This window comes from Netta rufina, assembly GCF_964035555.1.
Source record: "Netta rufina genome assembly, chromosome: 26".
Lineage (NCBI taxonomy): Eukaryota > Metazoa > Chordata > Aves > Anseriformes > Anatidae > Netta > Netta rufina.
The window spans coordinates 5,910,323-5,925,939 of NC_140150.1; the positions used below are offsets into that span (position 1 = coordinate 5,910,323).

General features: G+C 70.2%; 2 protein-coding genes across 2 annotated transcripts; both read left to right on the forward strand.

Moving 5' to 3' along the window:
* The first annotated feature begins 299 nt into the window (after window positions 1-299).
* On the forward strand, window positions 300-2,867 carry TMEM167B (transmembrane protein 167B). The gene is made up of 3 exons (XM_084301906.1): window positions 300-370; window positions 463-594; window positions 2,587-2,867. The coding sequence occupies exons 1-3, from the start codon at window positions 307-309 to the stop codon at window positions 2,667-2,669; spliced, it is 279 nt and encodes a 92-aa protein (XP_084158032.1). The 5' UTR covers window positions 300-306; the 3' UTR covers window positions 2,670-2,867.
* Window positions 2,868-6,865: 3,998 nt separating this feature from the next.
* On the forward strand, window positions 6,866-14,639 carry ELAPOR1 (endosome-lysosome associated apoptosis and autophagy regulator 1). The gene is made up of 21 exons (XM_084301822.1): window positions 6,866-6,987; window positions 7,555-7,747; window positions 8,619-8,766; window positions 8,844-8,924; window positions 9,217-9,322; window positions 9,391-9,540; window positions 9,691-9,779; window positions 9,880-10,057; window positions 10,165-10,293; window positions 10,371-10,461; window positions 10,537-10,642; window positions 10,711-10,848; window positions 10,919-11,173; window positions 11,562-11,735; window positions 12,270-12,447; window positions 12,599-12,695; window positions 12,783-12,884; window positions 13,505-13,631; window positions 13,718-13,896; window positions 13,985-14,150; window positions 14,440-14,639. Exons 2-21 carry the CDS (start codon window positions 7,587-7,589, stop codon window positions 14,506-14,508), a joined length of 2,724 nt encoding a protein of 907 aa, XP_084157948.1. The 5' UTR covers window positions 6,866-6,987; window positions 7,555-7,586; the 3' UTR covers window positions 14,509-14,639.
* The last annotated feature ends 978 nt before the right edge of the window (window positions 14,640-15,617 follow it).

Below are 15,617 nucleotides of genomic sequence, written 5' to 3' on the forward strand. Positions count from 1 at the left end.
GGGGTCAGCGGCCAGCAGGGGCCTCCCCCGCCCCCCGGAGCCGTTTCTGCAGCCGCTGCTCGGGCTCGCAGGGTCCCGGCTGCACCCGCAGCGCTGGGCTCGGTACCGAGTTCGCCCGCCGGGGCCCGTCCTGTCCCCGGGGGCCGTCCCGGGGAGGCCTCACGGGGCTGGAGCCCCCCCGTGTGTGTGTGTGTGTGTGGGGGGGTGACCGTGAAGGAGATGGGGGGGGGCGCAGCGCGCGCTCCCGACGCTCGGTGGAGCCGCGGGGCCGCGCCGCTCGCTCCTGGCGGGGCGTCGGCCGCGCGCATGCGCAGAGCGCTCGGGGCCGGGGCGGCGCTGAGGCAGGGCCCCGGGGCCGCCATGACCAACGGTGAGCGGGGGGGGGGGGGCGGCGGGAGAGCGGGGGGGTGGGCTCCGTGCCCGGTGCCGGTGGCGGTGCCGGGACGCAGCCGTGCCCCGCAGTGTACTCGCTGGACGGGCTGCTGGTGTTCGGGCTGCTCCTGGTGTGCACCTGCGCCTACCTGCGGAAGGTGCCGCGGCTCCGCGCCTGGCTGCACGGAGAGAGGAGGGGGCTCGGCGGGGTCTGCTACAAGGGTAGGGGGGGACGGGGCCGGGACACCGGGGGGGTGGGATGGGACGGGGAGCTGGGACGGGGACGCGGCTTGGGGACGTGGCACGGGGGACGTGGGGCTCCAGGGTGGGGACACGGGGCTGCAGGGGGGGCGTTTGGGGGTGTGGGGCTCTGATACGGGGACGGGGGGCTATGGGGGGGGGCAGGGGGCTGGGGGCGTGGGATGGGGGCATGGGGATGCAGGGGGGGTGTGGGGCTGCAGGGGGAACATTTGGAGCTGTGGGGTTTTGACATGGGGACATGGGGCTCCAGGATGGGGACAGCAGTTGGGGACACAGGGCTGGCACAGGGACAGCTGGGGACATGAGGTTGGGAGATGGGGACACGGGGCTCCGGGATCGGGACATGGGGCTGGGGGCATGGAATGGGGACACGGGACTGCAGGGCAGGTATTAGGGGATGTGGGGTTCTGACATGGGGACGTGGGGCTCCGGGATGTGGATGTGGGTTGGGAATGTGGGATAGGGGACCAGGGGCTCCAGGATGGGGACATGGGGCTGCGGGGGGGGCGTGGGGCTGGGACAGGGACACCTGGGGACATGGGGCTCTGGGATGGGGATGTGGGACAAGGGACAGGGGTTGGGGACATGAGGCTTTGGGATGGGGAGGCTGGGACCTGGGCTCCAGGATGGGGCAAGGGGCTGCAGGGGGCATGTGGGGGTGTGGGGCTGGCATGGGGACATCTGGGGACGTGGGGCTCTGATGGGGAGATGGGGCTGCAGTGGGGACATGGGGACGATGTGGGGCTCCAGAATGGGGACACGGGGCTGGGGGCATGGGGTTGGGGATGGGGAACACGGGGCTCTGGGATAGGGACATGGGATGGGGATATGGGGCTGCAGTGGGCACGTGAGGCTGCACGGGGATAATGGGGATATGGGGACGTGGGGCTCTGAGATGGGGACATGGGATAAGGGACATGGGATAGGGGACAAGGGGCTCTGGGATGGGGACACGGGACTGTGGGCATGGGGCTCTGGGATGGGGGGCATGGGGCTGGGGGCATAGGATGGGGACACAGGGTTGCAGGGGGGATGTGGGGGTGTGGGGCTGGAACGGGGACATCTGGGGATGTGGGGTTCTGATATGGGGACACGGGGCGGCAATGGGGACATGGGGACGCGGGGCTCTGGGATGTGGACATGGGTTGGGGACATGTGATAGGGAAAATGGGACTCCAGGATGGGGACAGAGGGCTGGGGGCATGGGATGGGGACACGGGGCTGCAGGGGGGATGTCTGGGGACGTGGGGTTCTGACACAGGGTTGTGGGATGAGGACGTGGGGCTGGGGGCATGGCATGGGGATGTGGGGCTGCAGGGGGGATGGGGCGGCAATGGGGATGTGGGGATAGGGTGCTGGGGGCGTGGGGCTGCAGTGGGGACGTGAGACCAGGAGGGGCACATGGGGCTGCGGCAGGGATATGGGATGGGATGTCCCGGGGTGGGGACACAGGGAGCTGGGCTGTGGGTGTGGGACAGAAACGGCAGTGTTGGGGTGTGGGATGGGGACACGGGGCCTGGGGTGGGGAGATGGGGACATGGGGACCGGGACAGGGGCATGGGGCTGGGATGGGGACGTGGGGCTCCAGGATGGGGGCACTGCGGGCTGGGCTGTGGGCACAGGGTGGGGGTAGTGGCACTGGGGTCTGGGACTGGGGTGTGGTGGCCTGGATGGGGACACTGGGGGCTGGGTTTGGGGGCACGGGGTTCCCGGCCAGGAACACGGGTGGGTGCGGTGGGGCTGGGGGCTGGGTTGGGGGCATGGGGCACAGGGGGGGTGCTGGGGGGCTGCTCCGTGGGCTCGGGACGGTGGCGTTGGGGTCCCGACGGGAACATGTGGGGCTGGGCTGGGGGCACTGCAGGGTGGAGGGGGACGTGGGAGGGGGGCAATGGGGCTGGGCTGGGGGCACGGGGTGGGGCCGTGGGGGTCGTGCCCATCTCTCCCCCCCCACAGCTGCCGTGATCGGCACCCGGCTGCACGCCTTTGTGTCGGTGTCCTGCGTCCTGATGGCGTTCTACGTCCTGGCCCTCAAGTGAAGCCCCCCGTGCCCCCCGTCCCGGTGCTGGTGCCGCTGCTCCGCCGCCAGCGGCCGGGGGGCTCGGCCCCCTCCCGGGCAGGACGCAGCCCCCGGTGCCGCCGGCCCCTCCCCACGGCCGGGGGGGACCCGCGGGGCCGGGGGGGGCGCGGGGGGCTCCCGGTGCGACGGGGCCCGGCCAATAAAGCAGCGAGCTGCACGCAGGGACCTGACTGGGCGGGGCCTCGGGGAGGGGCGGGGCTACGGGGAAATGGGCGGGGGCTCGCGTTGTGTGGGCGGGGCTTCGTGGGAGGGGGCGGGGCTCAGCCGGAGGGGCTCTGTGAAACGGGCAGGGCTCTGTGGGGAGGGGGCGGGGCTCCGATCGAGTGGGCGGGGCTCAGCCAGGGGAGGGCGGGGTTTCCGTGGGAGGGGGCGGGGCTCCGTGCATGGGATGTGCGGGGGGCGCGGCTCGTGGTGGGCGGGGCTCCGAGGTAAGGGCGGGGCATGGGGTGGGGGCGGGGCTCAGCGGTCCTCCCGCCGCCAGGAGGCGTGCGGTAGCGGGGCGGGGCCTGCCCGCTACCCGGCGTGCCCCGCGCGGGGCGGAGGTTATAAAAGGGCGGGGAGGGGCGGGGCCGCACGCAGAGCGGCGGCAGCGCGGGCGTGTGCGGGTGGGGGCTGCGTGTGCGTGGGTGGAGGGGGGCGTGAGTGTGTGTGTGTGTGTGTGTGTGCGCGTGGGCTTTGCGCGTGCCGCCGCCTACACGTTGATCTTATTTGATCGGCCCCCGGCCGAGATGAGAAGAGCCGCGCCGCGAAGCCCCCGGGCGCTGTGCGGCGGGCGGGCGGGATGAGTCGATCAGATAGGCGAGGCCCGGCCCCGCGGCCGGCCCCTGAGCGCGCCGCGATTCTGATCCGCCCGCCGGCACCGCGCCGCACCGGGCCTTTATTGCGGCGCTACGGGGAGAAGAAGCCGCCGTCCGCCTTGCGCGAGTAGCCGCTGTTGGTGGCCGCGCTGTGCGGGCACTCTGCGGGGCGACACGACAAGGGTGGCGGCGGCACCGGGACCGCCCCCCCGCGTCCCCGCAACCGGGCCGGGGACACCGCGGCACCCCCGGCAGCCGGGTCACACCCCCCCACCCCGCAACCACCCCGTCCCGGTAGCCCCCGCCCCCTCCCGGTGCCGCCCGCCCCGTCCCGGTGCCCCCCGTACCGATGCCCCCCTGGATGCTGTGCACCGACTCCTTCTTGGGGCTCACCCAGCACCGCGGGGAGGGCTCCGGGGGCTGCTCCGGCTGCCGGGGGGCCCTGCACCGGGACAGGGGCTCAGCCGCCGCACCGGGGCCGGGGGGCGGCAGCGGGGGGCACGCAGCGGGCACTCACCCGTGGTCCCGGGTGCACCGCGCGGGCGTGGCGTGGAGGCGGCTCCAGGGCCGGGGGGGGCCCGGCGGGGACGCGGCGGCGCCGCCGCCTTCCATGGCGGGGCCGGTGCTTGCCGCGGCTGTTGCCCGGTAACGGCTGCGAGGGCGGGGCCGTTACCGGGGTTGCCCGGTGCGTGGAGGAGGTGTGGGGGGGGGCACACGGCGGGGATGCTTCGCCGTGACACGGGGACACCGGGAGGGACGGGGCACGGGGGGTGATGCCCGGCACCGGGCTCCCGAGGGGCGACGACGCCCGGTGCCGGTGCCGCCCCCGGGGGTGGTGGGCGGCGATGCCCCGGGGGACGGGGCCCGGTGCCGGTGCCCGGTGCCGGGGGCGGGGGCGGGGGGCGGTGCAGGTGGCGGCAGGTGCGCGCGCGGGGCCGTTGGCGGGGGGCGGGGCCGCGGGGCCGGTGCCCGCACGGGGCCGAGCGCTGCCGCCGCCGCCGCTGCGCCATGGCCGGGACCGGGGCCGGGGCCGGGGCCCGGCGGCTGCTGCTGGCGCTGTGCGTGGCCGCCGCCGCCGTGCCGCCGGGCCGCGCCGGGGAGCGGCTGCACGTCTGCAAGGAGGTACCGGCGGGAGGGGGGGGCTGGGGGGGCCGTAACGGGAAGGGCGCGGGGGGCTGTCGCCGTGTCCCACGCGGGACCGGGGCTGAGCGGCCCCCGGTGCGGGACCGGGACCGGGCGGCTCCGGGCCGCTGTCAGCTGTCAGCCGGGAGGAGCGGGGTTTAACGGGTGACAGCGGCGGGGACCTCGGGGACGGGGCCCGGCTGGGGCTCCGCTGCTGGGGGGGCTCTGGGGCTCGCCCCGTCGCAGCCCGGTGCCCGGTGCCCCCATCGCTGCCCCCCCGGGGGGATACCAGCGGGGTCCCCAGCCCTGCCCCGTGGTGTCGGTGGCAGCAGGGCACGCGTCCCCTCGCCCGTGCGCCTTTGCCAGGCCGGCACGCGGTCACGGCACGGCTCTTATCTCGGGTCCGGCCGGCACAAAGCGTCCTGCACAGGTGAGCTCGAGGAGGTGCCGGGCACAGGGACCTTCTGGGGGGGGGCATTCAGCTGCCCCCAGCTCCAGCCCCACCAGCGCCGTCCTTCGCCGCCTCCACATCTCCCTCCCCGCCTGGCAGCTCTTTGCCTTTCGACCCAGCAGCACAGGGCACCTGCTGGGGGGGGCTCCCTGCCCCGTGTGCTCCCCGCTGCCCCCCCCCCGCTCCAGCGGCTGCTTTTCATCTGGGCCATTCTTTTTTGCTGTGATCCAATTTTATTTTTTTTTGTTCCACGGCCCAGAGCTGGAAACAATGGGCTGCAGCCGGTGCTGGCGCTGGGGGGGCTGCTCCCAGCGAGGTTCTGCCCTCGCCCCTGTCCCTTGTCCCCTTGCCTGTCCCTGCCAGTTGGGCATCGCTCGCTAGGAAGGGCTCGTGGCAGCACCTGGGGTCCTCAGCCCCGAACAGCCGCCCCGGGGCTGAGTTGGGTCGATGGAGTTGGCTTTAATGAGCACACAGCGGGTGAAGGCGAGCGACTCGCTGCTGTTGACAGCTTCACGCTGCCAGCCATGCGCTGAGACCGGGGGGGGGGGGGTGCAAAGTTTGGGGAGAGGAAAACACCGAGGTGCGAGCCCCAGAGAGCCTCGAGCACTTGTGACGTCGGATGCTCGGGGCTTGCTCTCTGCTCTGGGCTGCCCAGAGCGGTGTGAGGGTGCCCCCGTCCTGCCCGTGGCCATAGGGACCCCCGTGTCCCCAAGAACCGGCCCCTGCAGCACCACAGACACCTCCTCTATGCCCAATCTGGGGGGCTGGGGGCTGCCAGCGCCTCTGCGTCCCCCCACCGCTGCCTCGTGCTGGTAGAAAACATCAAAGCTTTGTTTTTGCACAAACCTGCCACGCTCCCGCGTCTGCTGCCGGCACTGAGCTGCGGCTCCGTGCTCTGGAGGGGCCGGGGGGGCTGCGGTGCCGCTGCCTCGCCCCCGCCAGCTGCCCGTGGGCACGGTGAGCACCGGGCGGCCGGACCTGGCCTCGGGGACTGAATGTGCCGCCTGCCTCCAGCGTCGCCTCCTCCCGGCCTTGAGCAAGTCCCGGTTGGGAGGCAGCTGGCGGCTTATTTCCTAACAGGGAGGATGCAGCCGGCTGCTCTGCGCTTCAGCAGCCCCATGCATCCACCCAGGGGGTGCTACCAACCTGTCCCCCCCCCTCCCCGTGCCCCTGTCCCTGTGCACTCTCCCAGTGCCCGGCTGCAGCCTGGGCGGCTCCTGAGCAGGACGGTGCATCCGGCAGCGTGTTTAATGAGCAACGCGTGCCGCGGCCACGCCAAGGCAAACAGGGCCCGGCTGCCTCCAGAGCAGGGCCAGGGGTCCCCCAGCCCTTGGGGTCTGTGCTGCAGAGGTGGCACGGTGATGGCACCAGCTGTCCCTTGTCCCCGCACCGGAGCGGTGCTGGTGCCATGGCTGCCCACAGAGGGGCTGGCAGCGCCGGGTGCCTTCGCTGTGCTGGGGATGGCTCGTCCCCTGGGGACAGCCGGGGGACAGGTGTGTGGCCTGGTTGTCCCCACAGCCCTCTGGGGGTTTGGCACCCTGTGGGGAAGATGTCAGGGCTGGGGGATGTCGTCCTGCCTAACCCTGTCCCCAGCATCCCCCTGTCCCCAGCATCCTTGCCCGCCACGTGCACGGTCCCTAGAGTCCGGCATGGTTGAGCTGCTCGAGCCAGCGCGCTTGAGGCGTTGCAGCAGCTGAAATGAAATGTTCAGAGCAACGGGGTGGGCACATGGGGGGGTGATCCGGCCCCATGGGGTCCCAGCTCTCCTGTGCGTTCTCTCTTCCAGTCCGAGTACCACTACGAGTACACGGCGTGCGACAGCGCGGGGTCGCGGTGGAGGGTGGCCGTGCCGCACACGCCGGGACTCTGCACCGGGCTGCCGGACCCCATCAAGGGCACCGAGTGCTGTAAGGTTGGGGTGCAGGAGCGGTAGGGGGGCTTTGGATGATCAGCAGGGGTGTAAAAGTGGAGCAGAAAGGGGAGGGGCGGGGGGGACAAGGCTGAGCCTTCCTCCCGAGGAGCAGCTGCGAGCCGAAACGCGGCTTCTCGGAAGCCTGGTGGCAACGCGGTGCCTTCAAAGGCGCCGGCAGGATCCAGCTGCTCCTTAGCAATAAACACTCATTAACGGAGTTGTTGGTGCGGCACACGGATGGCTACAGCGGGGCCGTCCCTGGGATGCCGTGGGGCAGACAGAAGCCCCTCTGAAGAGGGTGGGTTGGGGGCTGTGCCTGGCCCGCACCTCGTTTCGTCCCGGGGTCCCTTCCCAGCTGCCATGTGCTGCATTGTAAGGCAGTGGCATGGCCAAAGTCACCCGTCCAGGGCTGCTCTCCCTCCTGCTGGGGGCTGTGCAGGATGCTCAGGACAGGGCTGGGGGGGGGTCCCGCTGGGAAAGCAGAGCTGGGGGCGGTGAAGCCAAAGCAGCACCGGTGGGAGGGGGCAGCGGTGACGCTGATGCCCCCCCTGCACGCGGGCAGCTTTCTCCTGCAAGGCAGGTGAGTTCCTCGACATGAAGGCGCAGTCGTGCAAGCCCTGTGCCGAGGGCACCTACTCGCTGGGCACTGGCGTGCGCTTCGACGAGTGGGACGAGGTGCCCCACGGCTTCGCCAACATCGCCACCAACCTGGAGGTCGACGACAGCTTCGGCGACACGGTGGAGAACTGCACGGCGTGAGTGGCCCCGGCCGTGTTCTGGGGGCTTCCTGCCCGGCTGTTGCCTGGGTACTGACACCCAGGGGCTGCAGTGTGCTCGGGACACGTCCATGCATGGAAAATTGCCCCCCTGCTCCCTCCTTGCCCATCCCTGGCAGCCCTGAAGCAGCCCAGCTGCGGGGAGGGGACATCCCAGCAGCCTCGTCCCACCCTGTCCTGGCTGCAGCCCCATGGCAGGACCTGTCCGCAGCCCCCGTCACGGAGGGAGCTGGTGCCTGGGGCCCTCCCCGCTGCTGCCGCACGAGCGGTGCCTTTGTTTTCCACCGCGGGCCTTTGATCAGTGCCGGCAGCAGCCGTCGAGCCCCGCCGCCCGCCGTGCCAGCAGCCTGCGCCTGCCACGCGCCGCAGCGTCGATGCAGCTTGCAAATGTAACCTACTTCCAGCAGCCTTTAATTATTCACCCGTGGTCCCGGTGCTGCAGGATCCCCCTCCCGCAGCCCACCCGCGTCTCAGCCCACTTGGCTGAGGCAGCACCAGGGGCGGGCTGGCAGGGGGACGTCCCCTTGTCACCACGCTGTGACGTCCCCTGGGTTCTCCCCAGCATCCGGAGCTACCCCGCACTGGATTTCCCCCAGCCCTTTTGCACACCCCTAAACTCCTTGCCTCCTCAGCAACCTGCAGGTGCAGCAGCAGCACCTTGTGCTGTTCCATCCCTGTGCTTTCATGTGCTGTGCCCTGGGTCACGTTTTGCTCCCGTGGGCCTCCCAGGGCTGTCACCTGTCCCCACTGCCCTTTTTCCAGCATCCTGGCCACAGCAAGGTTCAGACCTCGAGATGCCCCAGGGACGGAGCCCGTGTCACCCCATGCTGCTCTGTGTCACCTGCCCCAGGTCGACGTGGGTGCCGCTGGGTGACTACATCGCCTCCAACACGGACGAGTGCACGGCCACCCTCATGTACGCCGTCAACCTGAAGCAGTCGGGCACTGTCTCCTTCGAGTACATCTACCCCGACAGCAGCATCGTCTTTGAGTTCTTTGTGGGTGCGGGGTGCAGGGCAGGGGTCCCGGGTTCACAGGGGGTGTCCCCCTCGTGACACCGTCCCTGTCCCCGCAGGTGCAGAACGACCAGTGCCAGCCCACGGTGGAGGAGTCGCGCTGGATGCGGACCACGGAGAAGGGCTGGGAGTTCCACAGCGTGAGCATGGGGGATGGAGGTGGCACAGGGGGATCCACGGCACAGCCCCTTGGGGAAGCCCCCCCAGGGCTCCCACCCAGGGTCCTTGTCACAGCCCCCCCGAAGGGTCCCTCGCCACAGCCCCCTGGGGTCATTTGTCATCTCTCACAGGTCCCTTGTCACCCCAGCACAGGGAGATGCTCTCTGAGGGCACAAAGGGGAGGGTCGGTGGAGGCAGACAGGGGTGGGTGCCGTGACCCCCTGTGGGTTCCAGCCCCTCCCCATCACTGGGATCCCCCCGCTCCCCCCCCAGGTGGAGCTGAGCCGCGGCAACAACGTGCTCTACTGGAGGACCACGGCTTTCTCCGTGTGGTCCAAGGTCCCCAAGCCCGTGCTGGTGAGGAACATCGGGATCACAGGTAGGTGGGCACAGGGTGGGGGGCTCCCGCTGTGCCCCACCCCACCCTGAGCACCTTCCTGCTGCCAGGAGTCGCCTACACCTCCGAGTGCTTTCCCTGCAAACCTGGCACCTACGCCGCCGCCGCCGGCTCCTCCTTCTGCCAGCTCTGCCCCGCCAACACCTTCTCCAGCAAAGGCGCCACCGCCTGCCAGCCCTGCGAGCCGGCCACCTACGCGGGTGAGAGCCGCGTGTCCCCGTCCCCGCTGCCCCTGCAGCCCCGGGATGCTCGGGGATAGCAGGGGGATGCTCCGAGGGATGTCCCCGCGGGGACATGGAGGACATCCCGGGGTGCCCCCTGGGGACCTCACCGCTGTCACCGCCCGGCAGAGCAAGGCTCCGCGTCCTGCAAGGTGCGGCCGCCCTGCACGGACAAGGATTACTTCTACACGCACACAGCTTGCGATGCCAACGGGGAGGTACAGCCCCACCGCCCCCCCTGCCCTGGTCCCTAGGGTCCCCGTGTGCTGGCCCCACGCCCTCCCGGTGCCAGCTCACCCTGTGCCCCTGCCTGCCCAGACCCAGCTCATGTTCAAGTGGGCAGAGCCGAAAATCTGCAACGAGGAGCTGCCGCAGGCAGCCCAGCTGCCCCCCTCGGGGGTGAAAACCAAGTGCCCCCCCTGCAACCCTGGTTTCTTCAAAAGCAACAGCAGCGCCTGCGAGCCCTGTCCCTACGGCTCCTACTCCAACGGCTCAGGTAAGGAGGTCCCCGGGGCCGTCCCGTGTGGTGTCCGGGCACCCTCACACCTCGGGGGGGGGGCCGTGGGCTCTGCCCCCCTGCAGGGCTGTCCCTGGTGTCCCCAGGCTGCGTCCGCTGCCCGGCCGGCACCGAGCCGGTGCTGGGGCTGGAGTACAAGTGGTGGAATGTGCTGCCCCCCAACATGGAGACCACCGTGCTCAGCGGCATCAACTTCGAGTACAAGGGGATGGCAGGTACTGGTAGGCGCCGTCCCCTCCCCGTCCCCACGGGCAGCAGGGAACCTCGCCGAGTCGTCACCTCGTCCTTGCAGGCTGGGAGGTGGCTGGGGACTACATCTACACGGCAGCAGGAGCCTCCGACAACGACTTCATGATCCTCACACTGGTGGTGCCTGGCTTCAGGTGAGCACGTCCCCACGGGGATGGTGGCACTGCCGTGGGGTGAGCAGTGGTCCTCACTGTCCCCTGCGTCCCCAGTCCCCCGCAGCCGGCGCTGGAGGATGGGGACAGCAAGGAGGTGGCCAGGATCACCTTTGTGTTTGAGACCATGTGCAGCGTCAGCTGCGAGCTCTACTTCATGGTGGTGAGTGGTGGCGGTGGGGTGGTGGGGCCAGGCCGCGGGGTGTCCCACGTCCCCCTGTGTCCCCGCAGGGTGTCAATTCCCGCACCAACACGCCAGTGGAGACGTGGACGGGGCCCAAGGGGAAGCAGTCGTACACCTACGTGGTGGAGAAGAACGCCACCATGAGCTTCACCTGGGCGTTCCAGCGCACGCCCTACCACGAGGCGGTGAGCTGGGGACAGGGACGGGGCCGGCGGTGTCCCTTTGGGTGATGCTGACGGCTGCTCCTGGTGCCAGGGCCGGCGGTACACCAGCGACGTGGCCAAGCTCTACTCCGTCAACATCACCAACGTGCTGGGCGGGGTGGCCTCCTTCTGCCGACGCTGCGCCCCTGAGCCAGGGGGGGCCTGCGCCCCCTGCCCCCCCGGGCATGCCCTGGATCACGCCACCGGTGCCTGCCAGCCCTGTCCCCCCGGCACCTACCTGCAGGGGCACCCTCCCGGCAGCACCCCCACCTGCCAGCCCTGCGGCCCAGGCACCCACAGCAACCAGGTGACTGTCCCCACCTGTCCCTGAGGGTGGCATCCCCAGGGGTGACAGCAGACCCCAGGCATCCCAGATGGGCCATGCTCTGGGCACCAGAGGGGGGCACCAGCCCCTGGCCATCCCCGAGGGGGTGGCACCAGCCCCTAGTGGTTGACACCAGCCCCTGGTGCACCATCTCCTAGGTCCCCAAGGGGGGGCACCATCCCCTCTCCATTCTGCCCCCAATAGCTCCAGTAGCTGGCAGTACCCAGCCCTGCAGGGCTGTTACCCTCCCTGGACGTCCCCAAGTGGGTGACACCAGCCCCTCTGGCCATCGCATCTTGGTGGCACGATGGGACCCCGGCTGGGTGACCCCAGCCCCCCCCAGCGGTCCCTGAGTGCCCCCCCCGGCCAGGTCCGCTCCCTCTGCTACAACAACTGCAGCTTCTCGCTGGCGCTGCCGGGCCGCACGCTGCACTACGACTTCTCGGCGCTGGCCACCAGCACGGCGTTTGCCAGCGGCCCCAGCTTCACCTCCAAGGGCCTCAAGTACTTCCACCACTTCAACATCAGCCTCTGCGGCAACCGCGTGAGTGCGGCGCTGGAGGCGTGCGGGCGTGGGCACGGGGCCGGGGGGGGACACGCGGGCGTGTAGCCACGTGGGTGCGTGGGGTCGTGCAGATGTGTGTGGGCAGTTGTGTGCACCGTGTGTGTGCACAGCTGTACAAACACGTGCAAAGCCACGTGCACGGCTGTGCAAACACATGCGTAGTCATGCAATTGTGCTCACGTTCAGGCATGCAAGCACACCTGCATGCACATGGCCACAGGCACGTGGTTGTGCAAACACACGTGTGTAAACGCACGGTCCTGCAAGCACACGCTCACAGTGAGTGTGTCCTGCATGTGGACATGAGCACACTTGTGCAAATGCTCGTGTTCACTTGCACAAAGTCAGGGCAACATGCATACACATGGGCATGCACATTCACACGTGCACATGGTCGTGCAAATGCACACCCCAAACGTGCATGCGCACACACACACACACGCACACACAGCCCTGCCTGCACATGCACATGCGGTGTCCCTGCCACGTGTCACACGCCCACCCCGCCGGCAGGGCAGGAAGGTGGCCTCGTGCACGGACAACGTGACGGACGCGCGGCTGCCGGATGAGGGGAGCGCGGGCCGGGTGGTGACGTCCCACGTGTGCCAGGCCATCGTGGTGCCCTCCGACGTGGTGGGCTACCGGGCGGTGGTGTCCTCGCAGCCCGTCAGCCTGGCTGACCGCGTCGTGGGTGAGCGGATAGAGCCCCCTTTTCTCCTTGATCCTCGCCCCAGCCCCTGGCGAGCCTCCAGGCACGCTCAGCACCTGCAGGCGCTCTTGGCACCCACGGGTGCTGGGACCCCCGGCACCAGGGACGCAGCGTCACCCTGCTGCCATCACAGGTGTCACCACGAGCCCCACGCTGGACGGCATCACCGCGCCCCCCGAGCTCTTCCCCCCTGCCAACCCCGAGCTGCCCGACATCATCTTCTTCTACAGGTGGGGTCGGGAGGGGGCCAAGCCCCCAGGAGTGTGGGAGGGGGACCAGGGGCCTTACTGACCCCCCGCCCTCCGGTGCCACCACAGGTCCAGTGAGGTGACGCAGTCATGCAGCGGGGGCCGGGCCACCACCATCCGCCTGCGCTGCGACCCGCTGCAGCCAGGCACCGGCAGCCTGGCTGTGCCCAGGTGGGTGACACTGCTGGGGACACAGGTGGCAGCATGGAAGCGGGGAGCCAGCCCTAAATTCTGCCCCCCAGGTGTCCCCAGACACTGTGGTCCTTGTGCACAGGGAGGGTGGTGTCCTTGGGGACTTTGCTGTGGGAGCTGCCACCCCCATACCCTGTGTGTGTGTCCCACCGTGCCCGGGTGGGTGCCACAGCTGGGGACCGGGCTGGGGGCAGGAGCATCCTCGCAGCCCCCCAGCTCCTCCTGTCCTCACACACCGCAGTGCCAGAGGAAGGGGGGCAGCCTCAGGTCCTCGGCTTCGGGGACAGCCCCCCCCTTGTCCCTCTATGCTGTGCCACCACTGGGGACTGGGGTGGCTGGGGACACAGGAGCATCCTCACAGCCCCACACTGCAGGGGAGGTTCCGGTGCTAAATCCCTCCCCCGATGCCCCCCAGCTCCTGTCCCCACACACTGCAGTGCCACAGGGAGGGTGGCACTCGGGATCCTCACTTTGGGGACAGCCACCCCCGTGTCCCCCGTGCTGTAGTGGCGGGTGCCACTGCTGGGGACACAGCACTGCCCTGGGGAGGGCGGCTTTGGGGACAGCCACCCCCATGTCCTCGATGCCCGTGTCCCCAGCAAATGCCCCGAGGGCACCTGTGACGGCTGCACCTTCCACCTGCTGTGGGCGACGGCCGAGGGCTGCCCGCGCTGCTCCGCCGGCCACTTCCGCGCCATCGTGGGTGCCTGCCAGGGCGGCCTGCAGGTACGGGGGCACCGCGGGGCTGTGAGGGGCTGTGGGGACACGGGGACGCCCCGCTGAGCCCCTTGTGTCCCCCCACACACACACAGAGGACCACCTACGTGTGGCGGGAGCCCCGGCTGTGCCGCGGGGGGCAGCGCCTGCCCCCACCGAGGGTCCGCAGCTGCCGCAGCGCCGATTTCTGGCTGAAGGTGGGGGTCTCGGTGGGGACGTGCGTGGCCGTGCTGCTGGCTGCCCTGGCTGCCTACTTCTGGAAGAAGAACCAGAAGTGAGTGGGGGCTTCCAGGGGGTGGAGGAGGAGGACGTGAGGTCCCCCCCTCACCTCCCGGGGCTGACGGGGGGCCGGGGGTCCCCAGGCTGGAGTACAAATACTCCAAGCTGGTGATGAACGCGGCGGCCAAGGAGAGCGAGCTGCCGGCGCCCGACAGCTGTGCCATCATGGAGGGCGAGGACGCCGAGGACGAGCTCATCTTCGCCAGCAAGAAGTCGCTGCTGGGCAAGATCAAGGCCTTCACCTCCAAGGTGGGCGCCCGCCGGGGGGCACGGCCACGGGGCAGGTGGAGGAGACACATGGGGATGGGGGCGTCCCAGGGGACGGGGCTGTCATGAAGACTGGGGGCATCACAAAGATGGGGATGCCCCAGGGGATGGGGTGCCACAAGAACAGGGGTGTCACAAAGGCCAGGGGCATCCCAGGGGATGGGGGTGTCCCAGGGGATGGGGGTGGGGATGTCCTGGGGTGTCCTAGGGATGGGGTGTCTGTCCCCGGCGTGGGGGTGTCCCAGTGCCTCAGTGTCCCTGCTCCCCGCAGCGCACCCCAGACGGCTTCGACTCCGTCCCGCTGAAGCCGTCGTCCGGCGGCACCGACCTGGAGCTGTGAGGGGGCCGTGCCCGCCCCCACCCCCCGTCCCCGTGGCCTTACGGACCCGCGGAGCCCTGGGGCGCTTTTGTACCCCCCTGTCCCCCCCGGGAATAGCCACGAAATGCCAAATGCAGGGGGTGGAGACCCAGCCCGGCCCCGCGGCCCCCCCCAGCCAGGCACGGGAACAGCGGGAGCAGCCCCTGCGTGTGTGTGGGGGTGCACACGTGTGTGGCAGGTGTGTGCTCATGCACAGGTGATTTTGCACGTGGGTGTGGGTGCACGTGGGCCCGGCTGCGGGGTGTGTGCGTGCATGGGGATGTGTGTGCATGGCACACGGGTGTGCGAGCTCCTGCGTGTGTGCCCCGTGCTCTGCAGCCACAGCGTGGGGCAGGGAGGCAGGCAGGGGCTGGCTGTGCCGTGTCACACCGTGTCACACCGTGTCACACCGCGCTGTGCCATGTCATGCCGTGTCACGCCATGTCGCTCCGTGCCATGCCATCTCATGCCATGCCGTGCCAGCCGTCCCACGACCCTGTGCCAGCCCCGCTCCCCCTCTCCTTGCCTTGCCCCCCCCCGGGAAGCACCAATTGGGGTGGTTCTGCCCCAAAGTGGGTGCCCCCGTGCTGGCAGCCCCCAGCACAGTGTTCCCCCCACTGCTGGGTCCCTCCCGTGGGTCTCCCCGGGGGGGCGGCTGCTGCCCCCCGGCCCCGCGGCTCCAGCCCCCCCTTTTTACAGCGATCTCCACGTTTTCTAGGCGGCGCCGGGAGGCCCCGCATGTCCCGGCCGTGCAATAAAGGCGACGTTTCTGAGTCCCGTGGGGTGACTCCGTGCTGCGGGGGGAGCGGGACTGGCTGGGGGGGCCCCGACACAGGGTGGGGGGCCCAGCCTGGCACCCAGGGGTGGGGAGGGAGCGGGGCAGGGGAAAGCTGGGGTGCCGTGGGGATGCCGTAAGGTGACATGGGGTGCTGTGGGGATGCTGTAGGGTGCCAAGGGATGCCATGGAGCACCTTGGGGTGCCATGGGAGACACCTTTAGGGTCCCACGCGGGTCCTGTGGGGTGCTGGAAGGTGCCCGTGGGATATTGGGGGTGCCACGGAGCACCCTGGGGTGCCACGGGACACACCGCA

Bases quoted from the DNA above. Each gene is read 5' to 3' on its own strand.
- ELAPOR1 (XM_084301822.1), top strand. From the start codon at position 7,587: ATGAAGGCGCAGTCGTGCAAGCCCTGTGCCGAGGGCACCTACTCGCTG. The intron at 12,448-12,598 runs GTGAGCGGATAG...CTGCCATCACAG, and splicing joins CCTGGCTGACCGCGTCGTGG to GTGTCACCACGAGCCCCACG. The intron at 13,632-13,717 runs GTACGGGGGCAC...ACACACACACAG, and splicing joins CCTGCCAGGGCGGCCTGCAG to AGGACCACCTACGTGTGGCG.
- TMEM167B (XM_084301906.1), top strand. From the start codon at position 307: ATGCGCAGAGCGCTCGGGGCCGGGGCGGCGCTGAGGCAGGGCCCCGGG. The intron at 371-462 runs GTGAGCGGGGGG...CGTGCCCCGCAG, and splicing joins CGGGGCCGCCATGACCAACG to TGTACTCGCTGGACGGGCTG. The intron at 595-2,586 runs GTAGGGGGGGAC...CCCCCCCCACAG, and splicing joins CGGCGGGGTCTGCTACAAGG to CTGCCGTGATCGGCACCCGG.